This window comes from Copidosoma floridanum, unplaced genomic scaffold (assembly GCF_036245765.1).
Source record: "Copidosoma floridanum isolate Cflo_tuat_1 unplaced genomic scaffold, Cflo_Japanese_pri ptg000019l, whole genome shotgun sequence".
Taxonomy (NCBI): Eukaryota; Metazoa; Arthropoda; class Insecta; order Hymenoptera; family Encyrtidae; genus Copidosoma; species Copidosoma floridanum.
This window is the reverse complement of record NW_028321896.1, coordinates 8,002,586-8,023,875: the sequence shown is the minus strand read 5'-3', so window position 1 is coordinate 8,023,875 and position 21,290 is coordinate 8,002,586. Positions and strand designations below refer to the sequence as shown.

General features: G+C 33.0%; 2 protein-coding genes across 2 annotated transcripts in view; one reads left to right on the top strand and one right to left on the bottom strand.

Moving 5' to 3' along the window:
- Nucleotides 1-8,651: 8,651 nt before the first annotated feature.
- LOC111642871 (uncharacterized) lies at nucleotides 8,652-10,549 on the top strand. The gene is made up of 5 exons (XM_023389449.2): nucleotides 8,652-8,895; nucleotides 8,977-9,214; nucleotides 9,291-9,536; nucleotides 9,609-9,827; nucleotides 10,130-10,549. The coding sequence occupies exons 2-5, from the start codon at nucleotides 9,107-9,109 to the stop codon at nucleotides 10,547-10,549; spliced, it is 993 nt and encodes a 330-aa protein (XP_023245217.2). The 5' UTR covers nucleotides 8,652-8,895; nucleotides 8,977-9,106.
- Nucleotides 9,802-21,290, bottom strand: part of LOC106639296 (phytanoyl-CoA dioxygenase, peroxisomal-like) — a 74,193-nt gene continuing 62,704 nt past the window's right edge. Inside the window, exons 3-7 of the mRNA XM_014352817.2 lie at nucleotides 13,175-13,327; nucleotides 12,593-12,829; nucleotides 11,388-11,583; nucleotides 10,902-11,063; nucleotides 9,802-10,786 (exon numbers count right to left, since the gene is read on the bottom strand). Of these exons, the coding sequence (XP_014208303.2) occupies nucleotides 10,643-10,786; nucleotides 10,902-11,063; nucleotides 11,388-11,583; nucleotides 12,593-12,829; nucleotides 13,175-13,305 (870 nt within the window). The 5' untranslated portion in view covers nucleotides 13,306-13,327 and the 3' untranslated portion in view covers nucleotides 9,802-10,642. The remainder of the gene's footprint in view (nucleotides 10,787-10,901; nucleotides 11,064-11,387; nucleotides 11,584-12,592; nucleotides 12,830-13,174; nucleotides 13,328-21,290) is intronic.

Here is a 21,290-nt window from a genome sequence, read left to right as displayed (position 1 = left end):
ATAGATAGCCGTCGATTTCTGATTCATGCAGGTTTGAGCTGTCGCTTGTGACATTCGTATACGAAAGCTGGACTTTGATAAGTACTCGAGGGCGTTGTTCACAAGCTTTTTTTTCTCTAGTTCGTGAGAAATGAGAAAAATTGAAAAATGATTCGTTAGGAAATATCTGAGTAAGTATATTAAACTAGAAAATCTATTTTTTTTAAACACACGTTTCATGTAAACCTTGTGATTACTTTGTGAATGAAAAAATTTATTTTTTACTAAAAAAAAAAAAACCTCACTGTCGGAAAAAAATGATGAGTTTATTAAAATTCAGAAACTTCTTCAAAAAATTTGTGTACAACAATCATATTCAGAGTTGTACAATCATAATTTCAGACACTTAAGCTTTAGCGCACCAAAGCTTCGAACATCATCGATATAAATCATCAAAAAAAAAAAAATTTCAAAAATATTTTCGTATGGATTAAAAAAATATCACAATCTTTTACGTACAAATAATTCTATTTAATTGTACCCCGTCTTGTATTAGCAAGTAAACGTATCTTACGTTATAAACAATTACCCTTGCACTGTTGATTTTCGAAGGTAAAAAACATAGTACTAGAATCTATAACTGCCGCAAATACATAAAACGCGATCATTCATACACCCCCCACACCCCTCTGATCATCCATTGACGCCCCAAAATAAACATGGGAATTGAGAGCTCAAACAGCACGCCTCACTTATCGTATCGCCCGTCCGTTGAGTGACGGTGACCTGATCCTCTTCCAATATTACTTCCAACAGCGCACAAGAGCCAATCCTTCGTAACAAAAAAATAAACAATACTTTCTCTCATGGGACGCGATTTGAGTATATTTATGTATACATTCACTGCGTAGGAGTTTGTTTCTTTCCGTTTAAAATTTACTGAAACAAAATCAGTTCGAGCGCCCAATGGGAGGTCCATTTCGGGACCATTACAGCAGATTACGTGTACGCATAACCAGCTATCTCCTCCAACGACATACCTGGGGCAGATGTATTATACTCGATCCTTCTTTTTTATCGTCAACTTCCCTCGTGCATACGTGTACAAGTATACTCACATGACGACGGTAAAAACATGGATAAATGAGAGCTTTGCAGCTTCTCGGGATGAGCTGTGTATAAAGACAAGATGCGACGTCAAGTGGTTGAACATTTTAATATATCGGTGTATGCAAGTTAAATATGATATTTTATTTTGTTTTTTCGTATTTGTATGTCCTATCCGATGGTCATGAGAATATAATATAACAACGCTGTTGGCACGTTTCGTAGACATCTATTTCCTTACTTATTGCAGTAAAAATGTATAAACTGGCCATTTAATTTTTTTTTTTAATGATTTTTAGTCGAGACTGAAGTATGTAGTGTACATCGTTAGTTTTCCAATTTACAACAAAGACTTCTTCAATAAAAAATAACTCAGCGTGTTGATAAACATTAATAATTAATATTTGCGATGAAAAAAATTTTAAAAAAGTTTGTCCATCAGCGAAATTGCATCACATCCTTTTCCATGCACCTTTCATCAAACTAGACATTCCCATGTGTTAATCGCGATTAAAAACCAGTTAACATCGTTGGAAAAAATAGGAAAGCCTGTAAAAAACAAAAAATATCGAAAACAATGTAAAATATTGCTTATCAACATTTTCTTACGACTTGCTCGTACCTGTTTCGAGTATCTGCTCGTCCAATTCTGCCGATGAGTCAGTGGATGACTCAGTAGTTCGGATAGTGCGTGTTCGCCATCGCGTTACTTGCATTCGATCACGCATTAATGGGTGGCAAGGCGTAAGGATAACGATTTTATGATATAGGGAAGTTTTTTCCATCCGAAAATGCTTTGGTACGTGAGTCACTCATTAAAAAAAATATGTACAAAATTATTAATATCATTCGCTAATCTATACGATGTATCATCCAAATCACTACTTTTTCTCATTTGTAGGTATATGTATTACAAGTTTTGATATTTTTACGTTTCTATAATAACTATTGTTCAATCGAAAGCTAGCTCGGGTAAACGTCGGCGCGACGTGTTTGGATGAAAAAAAAAAAAAAAAAAAAAAAAAACAACCAGTAAATTAATATCGTCAGTCTCGTGCAATAATATTCTATGGTAATAAATCTTCCTCCCGCATAAACAACGTACCAGTAGTTTACACGTGTACTCTCTATACCAACCACTTTTTGTGTGGTCTGTCAGGCGAGGGTGTCGCGCTGACCACAACTGGCCCATCGAAACTCTTTTAACCCTTTTGCTCTCATACACGCTTAGAAGGCACATTGTACATCCATACTGCCGAATATAGCACATCAACACCCCGACAATGGCATTCTTTTCCCCTTGACATATGGCTCGGTTACTCGTGAATATGCTCTCCCAAATTTGGTTGTTTTACGCGAGGTGACGAAGGGTATAAGTATCTAGTCAGAGGGGAGCGCGCTCGCAGGTATACGTAAAGGGACATCGAACACATATATGACGGCTCGACAACACGCGATTCTTTTTTTCCCTATATACAGGGTCATTTACTCCACAAGTGAAAGCAGTGTGCTTGTTGTGAATATAACATTATGCACTTCGCGTGATATTTTGATATCGTTTTGCTGGCACACCCGATAATACATTCAGGCAACACACCTTTGGATATTGTTAGCCAATGATGAATGTCGTAAAGAAAACTTGTGAACAATAAAAAAAAAAGAAAATCAAACACTACTTTTTATGTCTTCTCCTAAAATTGATATTTGAATGAAAAAGAAAAGCGTACATCAAAAACCATTGAAACACGAAAAAACTGCGAAAATTACAGCTTACAGTTATGAGCTTATGGTTTCTTTTATTCAGTCGTATGAATATTCGAGAATGTTATTGCATAGCTTGACACGTGAAAACAATCAGATACAACAAACCGGAAATAATATACCTACACGTGTGATCAATTTTTTTTATTGATTTTTCTTAGCCCGTACACCAATTTAATCATATCCACGAGCACCCTTTACCATTTTTGTTGAGATCGCTGATAAGTATATCCACCCCATTGTAACGCTCCCTCTTATTTTTCTTATTCCCCGCCTACCCACTAAACTAGTCCATAATTTGCCAGGGACGCCCCAAAGTCCATTCGATTGAGTGCTTTGTAGCGCAATTACATGATTATGTTTTCGTGAGAAAGCAACTTTTTACCAGTACCATCCATGGGGTTTGAAAACAAAACTTAGCCAGTAGAAAATTTACCCTTCCTATAGGAGAACGAACTGTGGTGGGTCGCACTCTATAACCAGGACGTTTGCGCTTAAACAAACCGAGCTATGGTCTTCTTTTTGTTTCGGTTTGAAAGGTGCACGTCACGATAAAATTTATCCGTATTGGAAAAAAAAAAAAATTTAAGTGAAATTTATTTACCCTCATTTGGGTAAAAATGTTGAACCTGCTCTCAAGTCGGCTTACTAGGTAAATGCTACTTGACCAAACGTTTCAGTGGTCGACTTGGCTAGATTTATTTTTTAACTTTGAAAGTATTGAGCGGTTGTACAAGTTCGTACGTATATACATTACAACTAAATAAGGTACTTGTCTTGATTTGTTCCTATTTCGTGAAATGGAGGGTAGCTACAACTCAAAAGTGTAATATAAGGATTCACATCCCAATGGGCCCAATTTTACGAGACATTCTCTTTGGTTCATTTTCATGCTATTTGGAGTTTTACACGGATCTTGGAATAGGTTTTTCCTCATAAAAGATTATCTATACCCCAAAGCGTCTTCTGCAAGTCTAGTTGGGTTTTCCCACGGTGAATTGGAACCTTATGGTTAAAAATAGTTGGAGGGAGGAAACGGTAACAGTACGAGCCACTTTTGTTTTGAATATTAAAAATTTTTATGCTCTGGGTGGACATTAGTTGTTAGACACATCCACATTTCAGCACGTGGTTTAGTTTCCATTTTAAATCCATGATCCAGTTCTCGCGCTTCATAACTATATGGTATCAGGGATAATCTAGTTCACGTACGGAGGGGCACACATATATTATGTTCGAATAGTGCTGAAAAACCTTTGCTAAGAAAATTGTTTGATGCAATAACCAACCACTACAGAATTAGTTTGGAATTAAGTGATGGAGTGAAAAATAACATGTTCACCTCCAGTAAACCAGAAAAAAATTCCCTAGCGATTTTTCGCTTTAATTTACACTGGTTAGGGGTTTCGATTGGCTGAAATCAGAATTTTAAGTGAATTAGTAGGACAGAAAAATTAGTTTTCACTTTATTAGTCTCAGGAGTGATTTTGGCTGGATTTTATTTGGCAGAACTCCTCTCGCCCTCGGAGAATGTGATGGAAACTGGCGAAATTCTCTGCAACTTTCCATAGCTGTATTTCAGACACAGGTAAGAACGTGATCTGTTGGTCAGGATTTGTCGTTAGATGAATCGTAAATGGCTGATTTTATGAAGCAGGATCGAAGAAAGCTGAAAGAAAGTTTTCATGGTGACTCATTTTTCGACATCGGGGATAATCTTCCTAAACCCTAGCTAGTATTGCTGCAAGTTTCTAGCAACATATGTAGAAAAAGAAATATTAGTGCATGAAAATTTTTCGATTTTTTACTCGAATGTATGATTATTTTCCGGTATTGTCGAATATCATACTTACGAATGAGTGTAAACATATTTTTGTTACCTTGTACGTACACGATATATATATATATATATATATATATATATATATTATTTTGAGCTACAACAAAGAACCACTTGTAACTAGTATATCTAAGTATACGCTTAAAATTAAGTCGCGCGATAGGCAATGTTTATCACTAAGTGTTGCGATAGTAGCTGATAAGAGATAAGTTTCAAGACACATAATTATCCACGGGTAAGAAACACACGGGCTCTTTGTAGTCTTGTGTTGCAATTAAGGCACCTTTTGTCTCACTGATAGCACAGCTATAGCGCACGTAAGTAATCGATTATGTAGAATTCTGTTATCTCAGCCCGTAATTGCAGTAATTAGCTTGTCAGCCTGTATAAGATAAGGCTCAACGTATCGAGTAAGTATTAGGTTCCCTGTACAACCAGTTCCTAGATTCCCCGGTTCCCAAAAGTGTTTAAAAGCGACATAAAAACTTACAAAAATATGAGGATATTATACGCTTGAATTAAATGTAAGTTGCGTACATTCGGCTACGAAACCATGAATAGTGTCAATAATGGCAATGTGTTATAAATAAAAAAATAAAAACAAATAAAAGATAGACGTATCGATATATGTGATCATCATAAAACAAAAATATCTTGACACTCTGAGTAATCAAAACTTCTTAGAGTCTACGACAGAGGCGCTGTAGTCCAAAGTTACGGACACAAACTATACAATTTTTGAATGTTTATTATTAACGGGCTCATGTGGTAGAAATCAGAACGAAAAAAAAAAAAAAAGTTATGAATTGTAAAAACCTATACTACTTTGTTCATGGCTCATGTGCTAAATAATGCATGTTAAACAAGTGGGTATCATCTATGTATAATTTCTTTTCACGGCAGCGCAACAAATTTCCAAAAAGAAAATAATTTCAAAAGAAGTATATGTTTGCGCGTTGAATACGACTACTGTATAGCTTCTGCGATTGAGAGAGCGGACATTCTTGGACTATGGGTAGGTCCTTTATCGGCTGTCCCTTGCGGGGGCCATCAAACTTTATGAAGGAAGTGAACCCTATAGTTTTATTACTTTATCACCACATAACTGAACGACCATAGGTACACGTATTTTAAAGTGAAAAATTTTTATGGAAATTCCTGGAAAAATATTTCCATATACCTATATGATACCTTCGCTGTACTTATCTCTCTATATTTCTTCGTCTAGCGGTCAGTTTGCTTATTTGTATAATGTGTTATCAGAAGTATGTTTCTTTATGGCTCGTGGATGGGAACTTCCCGGTCATAATTTTAGCAAGTCCTTAAAATATCGAATCAGATTTTTCATGGTGCAAGAATGTCAGAGCCTCGATGGCAATTGTCCACACCCTGAGAGATACAAGGGGTCGGTCGTGTTGATTCGATTTCCGGCGAAAATTCCGGAAAATGTATTTCTTGGGCTTTTGCAATTATTTAGAAAATACCTGGAATGCCACGAATTACAAAATGAACGAATCAAGTGATCGATCGTTATATTTTTCCGAATGTATAGAAATTTAGTAAAAATTGTATATTCCTTACAATCAGATCTTTGAAGATATTTTATCGGATGCTGAAACTCTTAGATATAAGTTGTTAATTCTGCCGTACGTATAATAAGTTTATAGGTATTTCAGCACCCCCAATAGCTCTCAATTTATTTGGTAAAGAAGAACATTATTTATTTTTTTAACAATTATTATTAATTATCGACAGTTGACACTTGAATATTCCTAACAATCTTGTCGAAAAATGTTGAGAATAGCGCGGACTGACTGAGATGCATACAGGTGAATTTCTTTTTCGGAGCAACGAGTATATTCATCGAGCAAAACAACATTAGAAAAAGAAAGCCCCATTTTTATAAAAGATAAACACTGAATTTACATGGACAATAGTCCTTGAAGTAAATTCGACCTACAGCAGTCTATCCATCGATACAAAACATATAAGTAAGGAAACATGCAGAGAAGCAAATTCAAGATATAAACAGTGGAAAATATTTGAAGCGTCAGATTGACATAGCAAATATGTTTTAACAGAATTAACACTCAACCAACCTCAAATTAAATATAAAAAATTTTTTTTTATATTTATTTTACATTCCTATACTTATTTCTTTTTGTCTTAACGGTTTTTGATAAAAAAAATTAATAGATTCTTCGAACTTTTGAAAGTTCGAAAAGCACTTTAAGATAATAGTAAATTAAATTTTTTTTAGATTAATATTGATCTAATTAGTGTGTAAAATGAATTTTTTGTTTAAACTTGCAATACTGTCTGTGAATAAAAATAAACCACTGTCGGATGATTCCGCGGACATTCTTGTTTTATTTTATTTATTTTTTTTTTTTACCATAATGTTTAACAGATTTTTTCAACGCATTCATATTCGCGTGAACATTTTAATTAGACTTAGTTTTTACATGAATTATAATTTCTTGGAAACTTTGATATTTATTAAAATTTTAACAAAATTATTTTCTACCGATTCTTCCACGAAAAGTGTGTATAGTTTACTTCGTACAAAAATACGTATAAACTTGTGTAAACGAAACAAAGAATTTACCAGTTAAAAATTAATTTATATTCTTTGTCTTCAAGAGATATACCTACTTTATCACCTTCACGCAGTCATAAGTCACTTTTAGGCTATTACTATTGACGTAAAGTCTTTTATGATTAAAGTATTAAACGTATAAACAAGTTTTACTTAAATTTATTAGATTGAAAGATTGTTTAAAATAAAATTTATAGATAGCTAATATTAAAGATGTAAGTATAATATTACCTTTTTTTCCTTCTAGCTGTGTGATTGGACAAATTTTTCTCAACTAGTAAAATTGGAGCTTAACAGCTTTTTATTTATACTGAGCCTGCCTGAAAAATCGTTTATTTGAAAAAGAATGTTGTGATAAAAATAAAATTTTTCCAGCAACAACTTGTTTTTGATCCAAATGTTAGAAAAATAAAATGCAATTTTGATAATGCATGGAAAAAAGGATACACTTTTATACCTACGAGATATGTAATAAATTTCAAGAGAAAAGTTAATCCAGTCACAGTGACGGTCTACTCGTCCCTAAAATAAAGCCTCAGATTGTGTTGAGCTATGTTTTTTTTTTTTTTTTTTTAAATAAACCGAGAAATAAGCCTTAAACAATCATCTCAAAATGATTATACTGCACTTTTTACGTAGAAATTACATCGGCGTGAGTTAAAAAAAAAAGCTACTGTAATGAAATTCTTAATACTTTGTCCATCACCAGATACCTGGAAGAATTTGCTGATTGTAATTTCAACTAAGTTAAGATGACACAAAAATATCGTTGACGGTGCAAACACGTAGTACAAAAGCAAAGGCTTCTCAGGCACCTCAATTTCGCGAAAGAAAAAAATCATCAAGAAATACAAAACTGCTAACTTCACAATTTCATGTCACATCGAAAAAGTGCCGTTATTTGTTACATGAGGCAATTTTTAAGAGTCCGAGTATTCGCTCCGTACTTACATACTGAGTTAATTGACCAAGTGAGTGGAATGTGGAATGAAATCACAATAAAAACCACTCACGAGATGGAAAAATTAAAGATTTTTACAAGAATTATTTTTAAGTAGAATTAGTTTTTTTGGTTGTCAAACCATCTGGAAAAAAAAAAAAAAAAAAAGATGTCTTTTTATTTGCAGACTGTAAATTTTGATTTTTCAACAAGTTAAAATCATTCAACTCTATCAAAAGCATTTTAATTAATATTCTTTGTATTATTTTTAGGATTACGGTTATTATTTTTAAAAATTGTATGAAAATTTAAATAGCGCGCTGTACTTAGTGTCCTAAAGCGGCGTGTGGTGGCGTCATCCCGCGTCACTTTTGCTGTCTGCTAGTCTGTATACGAGTGTGCTTGGAGTGGAGAAGCTTTTGATTCTATCACTTTATTTTTAAAGTTTTTTTAATAAAACATAACTGCATTATGATAATTTTATTGTAGAAAAATCAGAGTCATTGAAAAAAATTCTTGAAATCTTTTATTTTATTATACATCTTTATGTATAAAATGTTTCGCGATTGTCGTGCTTGTGTACATATTTTTGGGAGTGACATAACCTCGAATGCTTGTTTACCTGTTTACGCATATTTCTAAATAAACTTTATTAGTTATTCAATAAAGGTACATGTTAATTAATTTAAATATAATTTTATAAACAACATTTTAAAATAAATGCATTTGTTATTGATATTGTGTATTAAGCAGAATGAGTACAATTCACAATGTGTGGAAAGAGAAGAGCCCTTCTGCATGTACGTTCTTACAAATTTATTGTAAATAATACATCAAACATTGAAGATCGAAAGATACCTTGAAGCAAAGTCTTTAAAGCATGCCAATTTGGACTAACTACTTTAGATATTTTCGTCGACGGACAATACTTGTGATTATTTGTCTCTTATTGTTTATGTACTTTTTAATCAGTTTACTGCTTTATGAGGTTTGTATCATTCTTGATGATTGATTGAAATAATTCTTGTTAAATTGTAAACTGAAAAATGAAATTTTGTCCGCAGAAAAAAGGACTAGCACTTGGAAATGATTTCGATGATATGGATAATATGAATTTTGGAGAAAATAGCAATGACATTTTCAACGATGAAGATGGATTGGAAGAGGTGGCTAAACCCTCTGACAGACCGTTGTTGTGGCAAATGGAGGTGATGAATGATATTGGGAATGCCATTTCTGCAGAGATTACCTTTGTAGATAGCGTTAATGATAATGATACTTTTGTAAAAAGTTGTCGTAACTCAGTTCAAGTACGGTACACCAATTCCTATGCGACTTAAGTGATGGTTGAAAACAAATAATCAATTTTTTAAATGTTTCAGGGCAAGTTTCTAATTGTTGATGAACAGGGTTACTTGTGTACTACATACAATGTACTTCCTAATGGCTGTTGTAATCCTCATGAATTAGAAAAAACTGCGATGTTATCAAACTCAGTGCCTTTGATAGAAAAAACCAGGTATCCTTGCACATCATGTAATCCCCGAGGGTGCTGTGAAATATATGAATACTGCGTTTCTTGCTGCCTTGATCCTAACAAGGTAATCTTTATTCAATCAAACATAAAAATTTTAAATAAATATTTAAACATTTAGACTAATTACAAACTTATTTAAAAATTTTAAAACTACACCACATTTCATTTACTTATATCGATATTGTTGCCCTGAAACGGTACGGTTAGTCAAAAGATGCCACAATTTACGTCACATTCTGAGCATGAAGACTAAACTATGTCTTTTACATTTTTAAGTGAAAAACCATTAGTTGAAATTACAATAGGGCAGTAATAAACAACTGTTGAATACTTACAGTACTAATACTAATGTTATACATTTTTCAGGTCAAAAAAAAGAAAAATACAGTATCAGAACGAATTCGTGAAGGAAATATACAATTGCGGAAAGGTGAGGACATTTTGAAGCTGCGTTTAAGAAGCCTCGACCGTTTTCAGTTGTGCCTCGCAGTATGTCGTACCTCTAGTACGAGCGTCGAGCACGAAAATACGTACAAAAATCCTAATTTTAAGCATTGTTACCTTTCCCAATTGCCTGGAAGCGGTTCTGCCGTACAAAGACATAAAAGAAATTCGATTGTTATTGAAAATGGTCATAGTAAGAAAAATAATGATAATAATAACGAGAACGATCTCAAGATCGTTGTTACATCTTCTTCTGCTGCAGATTTTATAGACCTTATATGTAATTCCTTATCAACAATACATCCTACTGCCGATTATCCCAACAATAAGTTTTTTGAGTAATGATTTTATTTGCTCCACAAATTGTTTTTGTCCTCATTTGATGCCTTTTAAAAAATTAAACCAAGTTGTTTTGTAAAAGAAGAAGAAACATTCCTACAGGGAAGACCGAACGCCGCGAACTAAAGAAGATCTCAGCTTCCAAATGTCAGTAGCAGTAGTGTCTTCTGATATCGGGAAACGTCGTTTTGCCACCGCCAGAACTTCATCTTGAATTTCTTGTTGCACAGTTCCCTTCGTCTAGAAAGAATCACATTTGATTTTTAAAAGTTTTCAGGATTCTTTGGATCTATTGCTGATCATTTATTTAACTCGCTCTACACACATTTTGATGTAAATTAACGAGTTTACTTACGTCTATGTATGTGCAATCGCTAGCCGCGTAGTGACAAGAGATGGCTTTACGGGTTCGAGTTGACACATTTTTCCAAGAGCCATGAATTAACAATGGATGGAAGAAGACTGTGTCTCCAGGGTCCATTTCCACGTCAATCCAATTTACCGACTCCGGCAAATTCTGGAACAAAAATTATTTATTTTTTTTTTTTTTTCCAAGGAAGAAATAGCTGGACGTGTAAATCTGTACTTCAAGAATGAAAGATAGTTAAAATTTATTTTAAATACTACATTGGTCAAACGTTAATTTTCAACTCGTTAAAAAAATGATTGAACCAATAATTTTAAATTAAAAAATAACCCGATTGGATGAATCTTGTACAACCTCTCAGGGCTTTTGTACGTGCGATTGCACCGCTTTCTTGTCAAGCCCTGTTAAGTATACGAGGTTTTACAAGATCCCTCCAGTTGGAAAGTTATTCGATAAATAAGTATGGATCATCACTTGAATGCCGTGGTACATTTTGTTGACAACGTCTTTGGGGTACACATGAGGCTGCAAGTCGTAGGAACGGTGCGATCCGGGATAGACATGGAGGCAGCCGTTCTCCCTGTTACATTTTTCAATCGCTGTCCAGGAGGCTACTATTTTGTCGGCTGGACGAAAGGGAAAGTAGTAGAGATCCTGATGCGGTGGGTGTCTATTGAATGGATACGAGCTTTTTACTCTCTTTAAACATCACTTCTGATAATTTTCGTGATTATAATAATTTTTTTTTTTGCTTACGTTAAATCAACAAGTGAGTAGTAATAATGATTTTTGTAAGAAAAAAAAAAAAAAAACTCACTTCCCTAGCCAAAAGAAAACCCTGGTGTAACTAATACTCATTTTCTTTTTTTCATCAGCAAACAATAGCGAGTTTATTTTATATTTTCTTTCTTTTATTCGTGAAAAATCTAATAAAAACGAACGACATAGAAGAAACAGTAGATAGTAAGATTGAAAAAAAAGCGTCATCAAGGACTCAAAGGATTTTCGCTCTCTTTTATTTCGTTTCCCTCTTTGTTTCGACACTTCCTATCGCGATTGGCCTTTCTTCTTTTTTCCCCCATTTTCATACAATTGAAAGGTTCTCACCTACAGCTTACGAGACTAAAACTTTTCAAAGATAATTGAATCCCTTTTAATGAAAGTATACATCATTTTAATTAACAATGAAATTTTCAAGTAAACATATATATGAGTACAGGTACGTGCTTATTAGATAAGAAATCTATAAAAACAAAATATATATGATGGTAGGTGTAAAATAGAAAAAAAGAAGTATGGCAATTTTTTTGCCCTGCAAAAACAGAAATTTTGACAATAAAATTACGGTAAGAATTATCGTAAAGAAGGGGTGGAGGGTAATTACAGTTCCTTACGTTTCTTCTTCCCAACTTTAACGTAGTTTTACCGTAAAATTCACCAAAGTTCCTCCATCCGTGAAAAGACAGACAATGAAAATTAAACTATCATTGATTTCTCTTTTTACTTCTTATCAAGAAAGTTAGTATCTCTTTTCAAGCGCAGAAATGTGTACAGTGGTGAGATATCGAGTTACGCAAAGTTGCACGATCGAGCTTGCAAATAATAAATAAGTTACTTGTTCTCTGCACCATAGATTGACGAAACATAATATTGATACGTAAAAGGTAAAATTGGCCCACCTGGAGCTGCCGCTCCCGGCGTCGGGTGGTTTGTTGATCAGCATACTGTGAACCGCGATGATGTTCGGCCCAACGAAGGTCTCGATTATGTCGAGCAGCTCCTTGTTCTCGAAGTACTCGCGGAAAACATCGTCGTGCAGTATGTCCTGAATTTTGTTGACCAACTTGCGGTCCGTGATGTCTCTCATTATGGTGGTGATGCCCTTTTCTACGCGTCCGCTCGCGTATCCCTCGAATCTGGAAACGATTTTTTTTTTTTTTTTTTCAAGGTAAAATAAACAATGCCTTATTCGGTTATCGGTATTTCAATGCTTTTTTTTTGTTCCCATTGAGATTGGTGGTGAAGTTGAAAGTTAATTTTCATCAGTGATTGCAAAATTATTGCTTTTTTCCCTTCAATTTTGTAGCGTCAGTACTGTTGCTCTTAGAATTATATTAAGTTGTCTCTACGAAATTAAAAAAAAAAAAAATAATTCTTGAGCTACTTCTGTGCCTCTACTCTGAACACCCCCCCCCCCCAATAACGAATAAACAGTAAACGAGCTTTTATTTCTTAAAAAGACAAGATACGATGGTAATTACCTTTCGCTGCATCTATCGAGTATGCCATGAGGAATCACTCGAGGAAGGACCAGAAAACCATTGCGTTCGTAGAAAATTCTCTGTGCAAGGGACAAGCGGCCGGTATCCCTGGTTAATGTCAAATTTTGCATTTTTTCCGGATTACTTACTGACCTGTAACCTAAATAAAATTTTTATCATTTCAGGGTAAATTAATTGGATACTTAACGTATTTTGGGACAGCAGATCTTACCCATAATTAAAAAATATTAATTTAGTTACTCAATTTAATGAACAGCAAAATGTAATCCTTAATTATTGAGTCCTAATTCAAGTGACATTTATTTGAAGTATTTAATTGAAACTGTACAGCATTGAAACCATACTGAGAGAAAAAAATAATGAAAATTATAGAGTAATTCCAGGAAAAACTACCATTCCGCACATTAAATTGAATGCAAGCTCGTAAAAAAGGGAAAAGTTATCATTTTTAACAGAAAAAGTTGTTGTTTTTACCGTAAAAATTATCATAGTTCAAAAAGTAAAAATTACGGTTGGATCAGTAAAAATTTATATGCGGAAAAGTAAAGTTAATTAACTGATCCTTTTAAGGTTTACTGTTCCAACCATAATTATAAAAAAATAATAATTACTTTTTCCTTTTTTGCCCATTCCATTTCATTTTGTCCAATTTAATGTTCAAAATGGTATTTTTCGCTGAAATTTCTCTATAATTTTTATTACTTTTTTCTTTCATGGCACCATTCATTCATTTTCGCTAAGATTCAAAGAAGTATATATTCTTACACCAGCATCCCGACCAAGACCAATAGCGAGAAAATTAAAAGTCAATGATTGGCGCACCAGTGACTCGAAGAGCCAAAGTCCCAAACAAAAATCGAAGACGGCCAATAGATCGAGCGAAACCTTCCAATTCCCATACCGTTTTTATTTTGAGTCGCGCACACGACAACGCGTGTAACCATCACCATCATTACTCGTGGTCCGGAATCAAAAATAAAAAGGCTAAGCCATTTTTAAAGCTCGACGAGTGCCAATAGCCCGGAGAGCATCACCGATATACACAAGCACCCTTGAGGAAGCTCGAGCGCGTGCGTCAAGAGAGTGGCGGCACACGTGGCACTGCGGCGTCGGCGTCGCTCGGTATAATATGCCCTATGTGGCATGGGAGCCGGCTGCTCGTCAAAAGCTCCGCGGCGATCTGGCGACTCGCACCGACGGCTCCCCCGAAGCAAATTTTTTACCGCCGGGCTTTTTTCGCGGGCGGTTGTTCGGACTCAACGGTAACCGCGTTGTTGTCGGAGGCGCGAGTTCTACCCTGAAGCTGGAAGCTCGTTCGTCGATCGAGTCCTGCCGACTGGCCGTGGTGCGCATTAATTGGCGGACGCGGGAGCGAGGGGAAGCGATGATACCGTACTTGGGTGAGTTTTTTTTTATTATTTTTTTTTTTACGAGCTTGCGGGCGAAAGACAATGAATATGCTCTTATAAAAAAAAAAAAAAAAGGAATACGATTCGGGATTTTTCAAAAGAACCTTGACTTTGAACAACTTTTTCATTACGTATGAATACGGTTTCCACACACTAAAGTCGAGTTTTTTTATTTATTATGAATATTAACAATAAAATAATTTAAAAAAAGTATGGATACAGGAGAATCAAACGAAAGATATTGTGATGAAAATCTGTATCTTTTTTTTTTTTTTTTTCGGCAATAGCTGCGACGGGTACATAGCTAAGCGCCACGCGCACGTTGAGTGTCGAGGTGTACTCTTGGCACCTCTTTTTGCTAATTGAACCGAGCAATTACCAGGTGGTATTTTCGTCCCTTGTCGGTGAGCGCGAACTCGCGGATGATCGAGTGGTGGAAAGTTAGTTCGCGGGGGCTCTTTTTTTTTTTTTTTTTTTCCTTCGCCGCGCTTATTTTACACGCGGTAGATTTATTACTTCGATTTTCGTATTTAAATCTTTGTCTTCGTACTGACAAGAGTTTTTTTTTCTTTTGTAAAGAAGACTTAATTTTTATCAAACAACGGCAACGTTGATATCTATGATTGACTGTGTTGTTCAATAAAGAAAATATCCACGCACCAACTCGAAATGGGAGGCAGCGGTGTTTCCTGCTCGACCACAAAATTTTAATAATTGCTTTCTTTATAACAATAGTATATTTAAGTGTGTCACTAATATATTTTTAATCCTTCTACGAAATACATCTTAGTAGCAATAATAATAATAATAATGGTATGGATGATGATTTGAGAAATAACCAAATTAATATATTGTATTAGTTTAACCAATACTATAAAATTTTTCAATGTTTAACGAAAAAAAAAAAATCGTTCAATTTAGTAGAGTTGGTTGAATAATTTATAATAATGAAGTTTGATTGTTTTTAAGGCTTTTTAATCGTTTGCAAATAGTTTCTGTTACAAGTTTATACAAAAAAAATTAAATTGATGATGCACACGGATTTTTTTTTTTTATTACTACTTACATAATAGTACTTAAAAAAACTTTCCCAGCAATAATGCATTATATTTTAAATGAGATAAAAATGTTTAGAAGAAAAAATGTCGAGGTGTATAGAAAAGTGTCCACAAATAATATTAAATACTTATTATAATAAACTATATACTTTAGATACTAATCTTTATTCTTTAAAAGTATAAGTACATCACACAATTTTTACTAAAAAAAACGCAAGTAATGGAAAAAAAAAAAAATTTAGTAAAAATAATGTATTGTTTTATGGAAAAAAATTTTAAATTATTTTGCTCATGTCTGAATGTCATACATTTTGTGAAAAGCAGCAACTGTAACTACACGCTTTCAAAAATAATATGCAAATGTCTATTGAATGGGCCATTGAATTGAAAAATCTAGATAGTTAGAAATTAACAATGCACGGGGAGCAGGTGATTAAGAGAAGCGAATAATAGTATACTATTAGCTGAACATGTTTAACATTTAGAATTGCATTAAAGTAATTTTGTTGGAAATTCGACTCGATTGTGGGGTGGCGGTTGTTTGAAAAAAAAATCGGTATTTCACTGTTAATAATCTAAAACCTTTTTTTTATACTATTCAAAATCACTTTTTTTCATAGTGAAAAGTAAACCAATTCTTCAAAAAAATTTGTACTTAAAGTCTCGTGTGATGACACGCAGTTATTTTTTAGGTGAACGCGTCAATGTCACTTTTTCAACTCAAAACAAATCAAACTTGTAGTTTTTCAACTAATTTCCAATTCCCCGGTACCGTAAGCAGTTTGAGGGTAATCCTCGTCCAGTTAATGCGCTCGTACGAGGATTATCTCGAAGCAGGTCTACATGCCAGACAAATTGATTTCGTATTGTATTATAAATTTGTATCTAAAAAATAAATCCACGCAATTTCGTACTTGGCAAACTCAATACGATTCAGCTACGAAGACAATTTTTGAGGAAAACGTCGATCAATAAAATCATCGAACATCCTATTGGTGCAATGTGGATCTTTGTGTTTTTAAATTACGCATTTGATGGTTTATTTCTGTCACGAAATTTTAATTGAATTTTTCAAAATTATTTTGCTATCGTATTCAAAAGGAAAATGGATTTTTTATGTGATGTTACATACTAATGTACCATTTATAGTGACATAATATGTGTCAAAATGTAAGTGAGTAGCATTAATCAATAAAAATACATTTTACAAATCGGAAATTAAAAAAATTTGTCGTGAAATTTTGAAATAACTTAAAAAGTTTAATTACTTTTTCAATCACATTATTGATAAAATTTCGGAAAAGATAATCTATAATTTCGATTCTTTTTTTTTTTTTTTTTTTTTTTTTTTTTTTTTTTTTTAAACAGTTTGCATCACTTGTACAGAATAATTTTTTTTTTTAGTGATGCATAGTACGTAAATGATTTTTTTCACCAAAAATGATGCATAATTTTTTGAAGAAAAAAACAACATTAATATGAGAAAAACCTGCAAAGTGCAATACTTGTTTAAACGCTTTATGAAAAACTTTAATCTCTAAAAAAATGTTGCACTACTGTTAGCAAAAAAATTTTTTTACATACGAAAACAGTATTATTCTTAATAATTAATTATTTCGAATAGTTTAAAAGATTATAAAACCATCATGCCCACGTCTCATCTATAGACATTGTAAAGCTAATTAGATGTAACTGTTTAAAAAATGTGACAGGGGTCTATAACAATTAGATTCAAGCATCGGACTTTGCGGAATCTCGAAAAATTATGTAATATACTCCATTCGATGGATACCCCTTATACTTATTATTTATACTCACAGGTATATACACTGACACGTGTCGACGCTTATACCCAAGATGGAAAAAGACTTTGATATATATATACATATTGTAATATCCGCAAAGTGTAGGTCCATAAATACCAATACCTATAGGTAACTGCGTGAGGCTAAAGCCCCTCGGAGGTAATATGTAAAGCAGACAAACATTATTATCGATGTATGCCTCCGCGAAAGGTCTACAACCTTAAAAATCGACGCGAGCCGGAAGACAGAAAGAAAAGATCGACTTTTGCTGCTCTTTAATTATTCGCCGTAATGTACGGCGTGGTACCCCTACCATCTACATTTTTCAATGCGTTTTCCTCATAAATTTTCTTCCCTCCCCAAGCGTGGGTATACCCACAACGGCAGATAGTAGCTGTAAAATACACGCCAATGTATAAAGTCTCACCACCCCTGGCTAGACCATAACGTACGCTTTTTCCTCCGTTTCTTGGCATAGAGAAAACTTTTCACTTTGCAAAGTATAAGTAGTACCCTCGTATAGCTGAACCAACTGTTTACTTTCGAGAAGTGTGTAAAATAAAAAGCCGAGGCGAGTACAGTGTACATTCATTGTGAGGTGAGCTTTTTAGGGGAGGAGGGACATATTTTTAGGGGAGAATTTTTCGCTAGTCACGTTCGTGCCAATTTTTTTTTTCTCTCAACTAAATGTTCAGTACAAAATGGTCCATCTACAACATATTACAGAGGAACATCACGTATGTACGGTGCAACTTTAGCTTTTTTTGGACACGTTTAAGCTATCTTTCATGAGATTCTGTCAATATATATAAATTAATTTTGGTAGTAGTAACTTTTGTTCTACAATGCTTATTTAGTGTACATACGTACTGGACTTGGACACGGATACTTGCCCCATTTTTTACTATTAATATAATGTGTCGCTTTTGGACAAAAATTATTTTTTTAATTACCAATTATAAATAGTGTTTAATGAAAGTTTTCCCAGCAAATACAATTCAGCCAAAAAAAACTCGCTAAAAATATACTTAATTATTTTATTTAAAATACTTTCACTAAGCTTCAATATTTACAATATACAGCACTTGTGTGGTACAAAAAGTTTTTTCTTTAAAAAAATTATTTTAGCAAAAATAATGCATTTTATCGAAGAAAAAACAATTTTATTTTAAAATGTTTAACAATCCATGAAGTAATAATTGTGACCAAGTCCGGATGCACGTCCATGGAAGTTACGACGATAGCAGATATTGGGTACGTTTTATTAAATATTCACATGACATGACACTGCGTTGTACATACACCTACATGAGTTTCGATCAAATTGCGGCTCTTCATTCGTACGTGTATAATGTGACAGAATTCGCGTGAAATGCCGTAATATTAATGCGAGTAAATTCAAGTTTGCTGAGACGCACTGTGGTTAATGAATTTTGTAAAACTTTCATGTACTCACGAGTGTGTTTTTCTCGATAGCTTACGAACGTGTATATTTTTTCACAATTTAATTTTTACAAATCCTGAACGTGATTTATGAAAAAAAAGGACGGCTTTTGATTAATACAGTGTATTGTAATGATACCATTGAAAACAGGGTATTATTCGAATTTCTAAGGGCTTACAAAACTCATTAGGGGAGTGCGTCAGTGTGAGAACTTGATTAATGGCTAAGTTGTATTATCATCAACTATTGTATTACTTCTATTGAATTTCATGATTTTGAGCAGCAAAAATTAATGCAAGAAATCTGTACATAAAACGTTTAGTCCTACTTTGACGAAAATCCTTGATCGAACTATGTGCACCTTTTATAGCAGAAGGTTCGGGTTCGGTAAATATTACTATTTAATACTGTTATCTTATTCATAGTACTTAATTTGTCATAAATTTTCTAGAAAATTTTTCAATTTCCTATCATTTATATTATTTGTATGGATTATATTATATTTGTATAGAGTATATATTATTATTATTACTTGTGAAGAAAATTATTGATAAAGACTTTTTGTTATTTTCACCACTTTAATTGCATTAATAATTTGTTGAACAAAATTTGATTTTTAAATAATTATGTAAACTAATAAAGTGAAAAATCTATGATTAAAAAATCTATTTATAATAATACAGGTTACTAAATGTCTTTTTATTTTTATTAAATTTTTCCAAAATTTAATACATTTTCTCATAAAATCGTCAAAAAAAATCATAATTAGAAAAAAAAAAAAAAAAATTCAACATACATTAAAGAATCATATTTATATGGTACAAAAACTCAATTTAAAATTAGAAGTGACTCTTACAGAAACTTTTTAAAATATTTAAAACTGAATTGAAATATGAGGTTTGTTGATTTCCATTGCACTCCTAAATTATAACGATTATTTCGTTTTAACATTTTTGTTGTTGTAAAGCCTCATAGGTAGATTTACATGAACTGTATTTATTTTAAAACATTTAAAAGTAATTTCCAAAGTGTATTATTATTTTTTAGGTTTCCAGTAAAAATAAATTCATCAAAAAAGCTTTTATTATGCCATGTCATGCAGAAATAATTTAAAAAGTAGTTCCTATTTCTAATAATAGATTGTTATGGCTTTAAGGAAATCGATTGGGAAGTTACTCTCAAATTCTGTATGAAAATCAGCATAATAATACATATAGCGAAAGTTGGGAGTCATGATTTAAGTATACGAATTCATGTTAGATGAAGCTTTGTGTGCTCCTTGAATAATGAAAATTTTCAATACATCAAATGTAGGGCTGAAATCGGCGATATTGATTCGTTTATTACTTTTCATGCAGTATTATGATTTTTTTTTTTTTTTTTCAAAATTTTGTCATAGTATCTGTCGTTACCTTTATATTTTATTGTGTTATTAATATTATTATTATTATTGAAATTATATTTAAAATTATCATTACTACAATAGTCTTCATGACTTTAATCTGTTTGACACTAGCAGTACATGGTAAATAGATCCTTGAATTACAAACATGGTTTGGTTTGTTATCTGAAAGTTCAATCGGTATTTAAATAACGCATTGATTAATACTAGATGTAATGGAATGTACATACAAAAACAATTTTTTTTTCCTTCTGATTAAATACCATGATTTTCATTATTCGATGGAAGACCTATTTTTCCATTTAGGTGGTGTGGGTCTTTTTTGTCCGGGAAGCCCGAGGACCTACATTTTTCATGAGAGTGACATTTTTGAAGATATTTAAACAGTGACTTTCAATTTCTCGGGCGCTCCAATGAATTCGTGACTTGCACGTGTATAGCCAAGGAAATGGGTTACGAGGGTACGGTGTCTATATAAAACGTGGTCTTTAATAAATCCTTCGTAAACGTAAGAAGTACAAGGTACAAGGATATGTTAGGGTTGTAAATAAAAATATTTTCAAAGAAAAAGCAAAGTTTATCCTTGGCTGTAAAGCACTCGATTCACCAACGGGGATACCAATAATCTAGCGGTTTGTTTTGGTCAAGTAGGAGCACTTGCCAAACACGAGGGTCTTTTATTTATTTATTGGTTTTCTATCTACTCGGAAAATATCCTCGTTTTTTTTTCTTTTCTTGAAAAACAAATAGTAATATACTATTATTAATAAAAATAAAAATGTTTTTTTTTTCTTCATGTTTTTCATGTATCAATCGTAATACTGTACAGCTGAAAAAATAAGAAAATTTATTACATTTTTTGAAACGTTCAAGGTTTTCATTGGTTATTTATTTAGTATTTGCGTACAGTTTTCGAGTCTAAAAGAATTTATTTAAAGTATACAAAAAATTATGTTGGCTAAATAAATTAAAAATTT

What these genes read in the sequence shown, in the direction of transcription:
- LOC111642871 (XM_023389449.2), top strand. Translation starts at nt 9,107, where the DNA reads ATGCCAATTTGGACTAACTACTTTAGATATTTTCGTCGACGGACAATA. An exon ending in GTTGTCGTAACTCAGTTCAA is followed by an intron (nt 9,537 to 9,608) that starts GTACGGTACACC and finishes TAAATGTTTCAG; the next exon opens with GGCAAGTTTCTAATTGTTGA. An exon ending in GCTGCCTTGATCCTAACAAG is followed by an intron (nt 9,828 to 10,129) that starts GTAATCTTTATT and finishes TACATTTTTCAG; the next exon opens with GTCAAAAAAAAGAAAAATAC.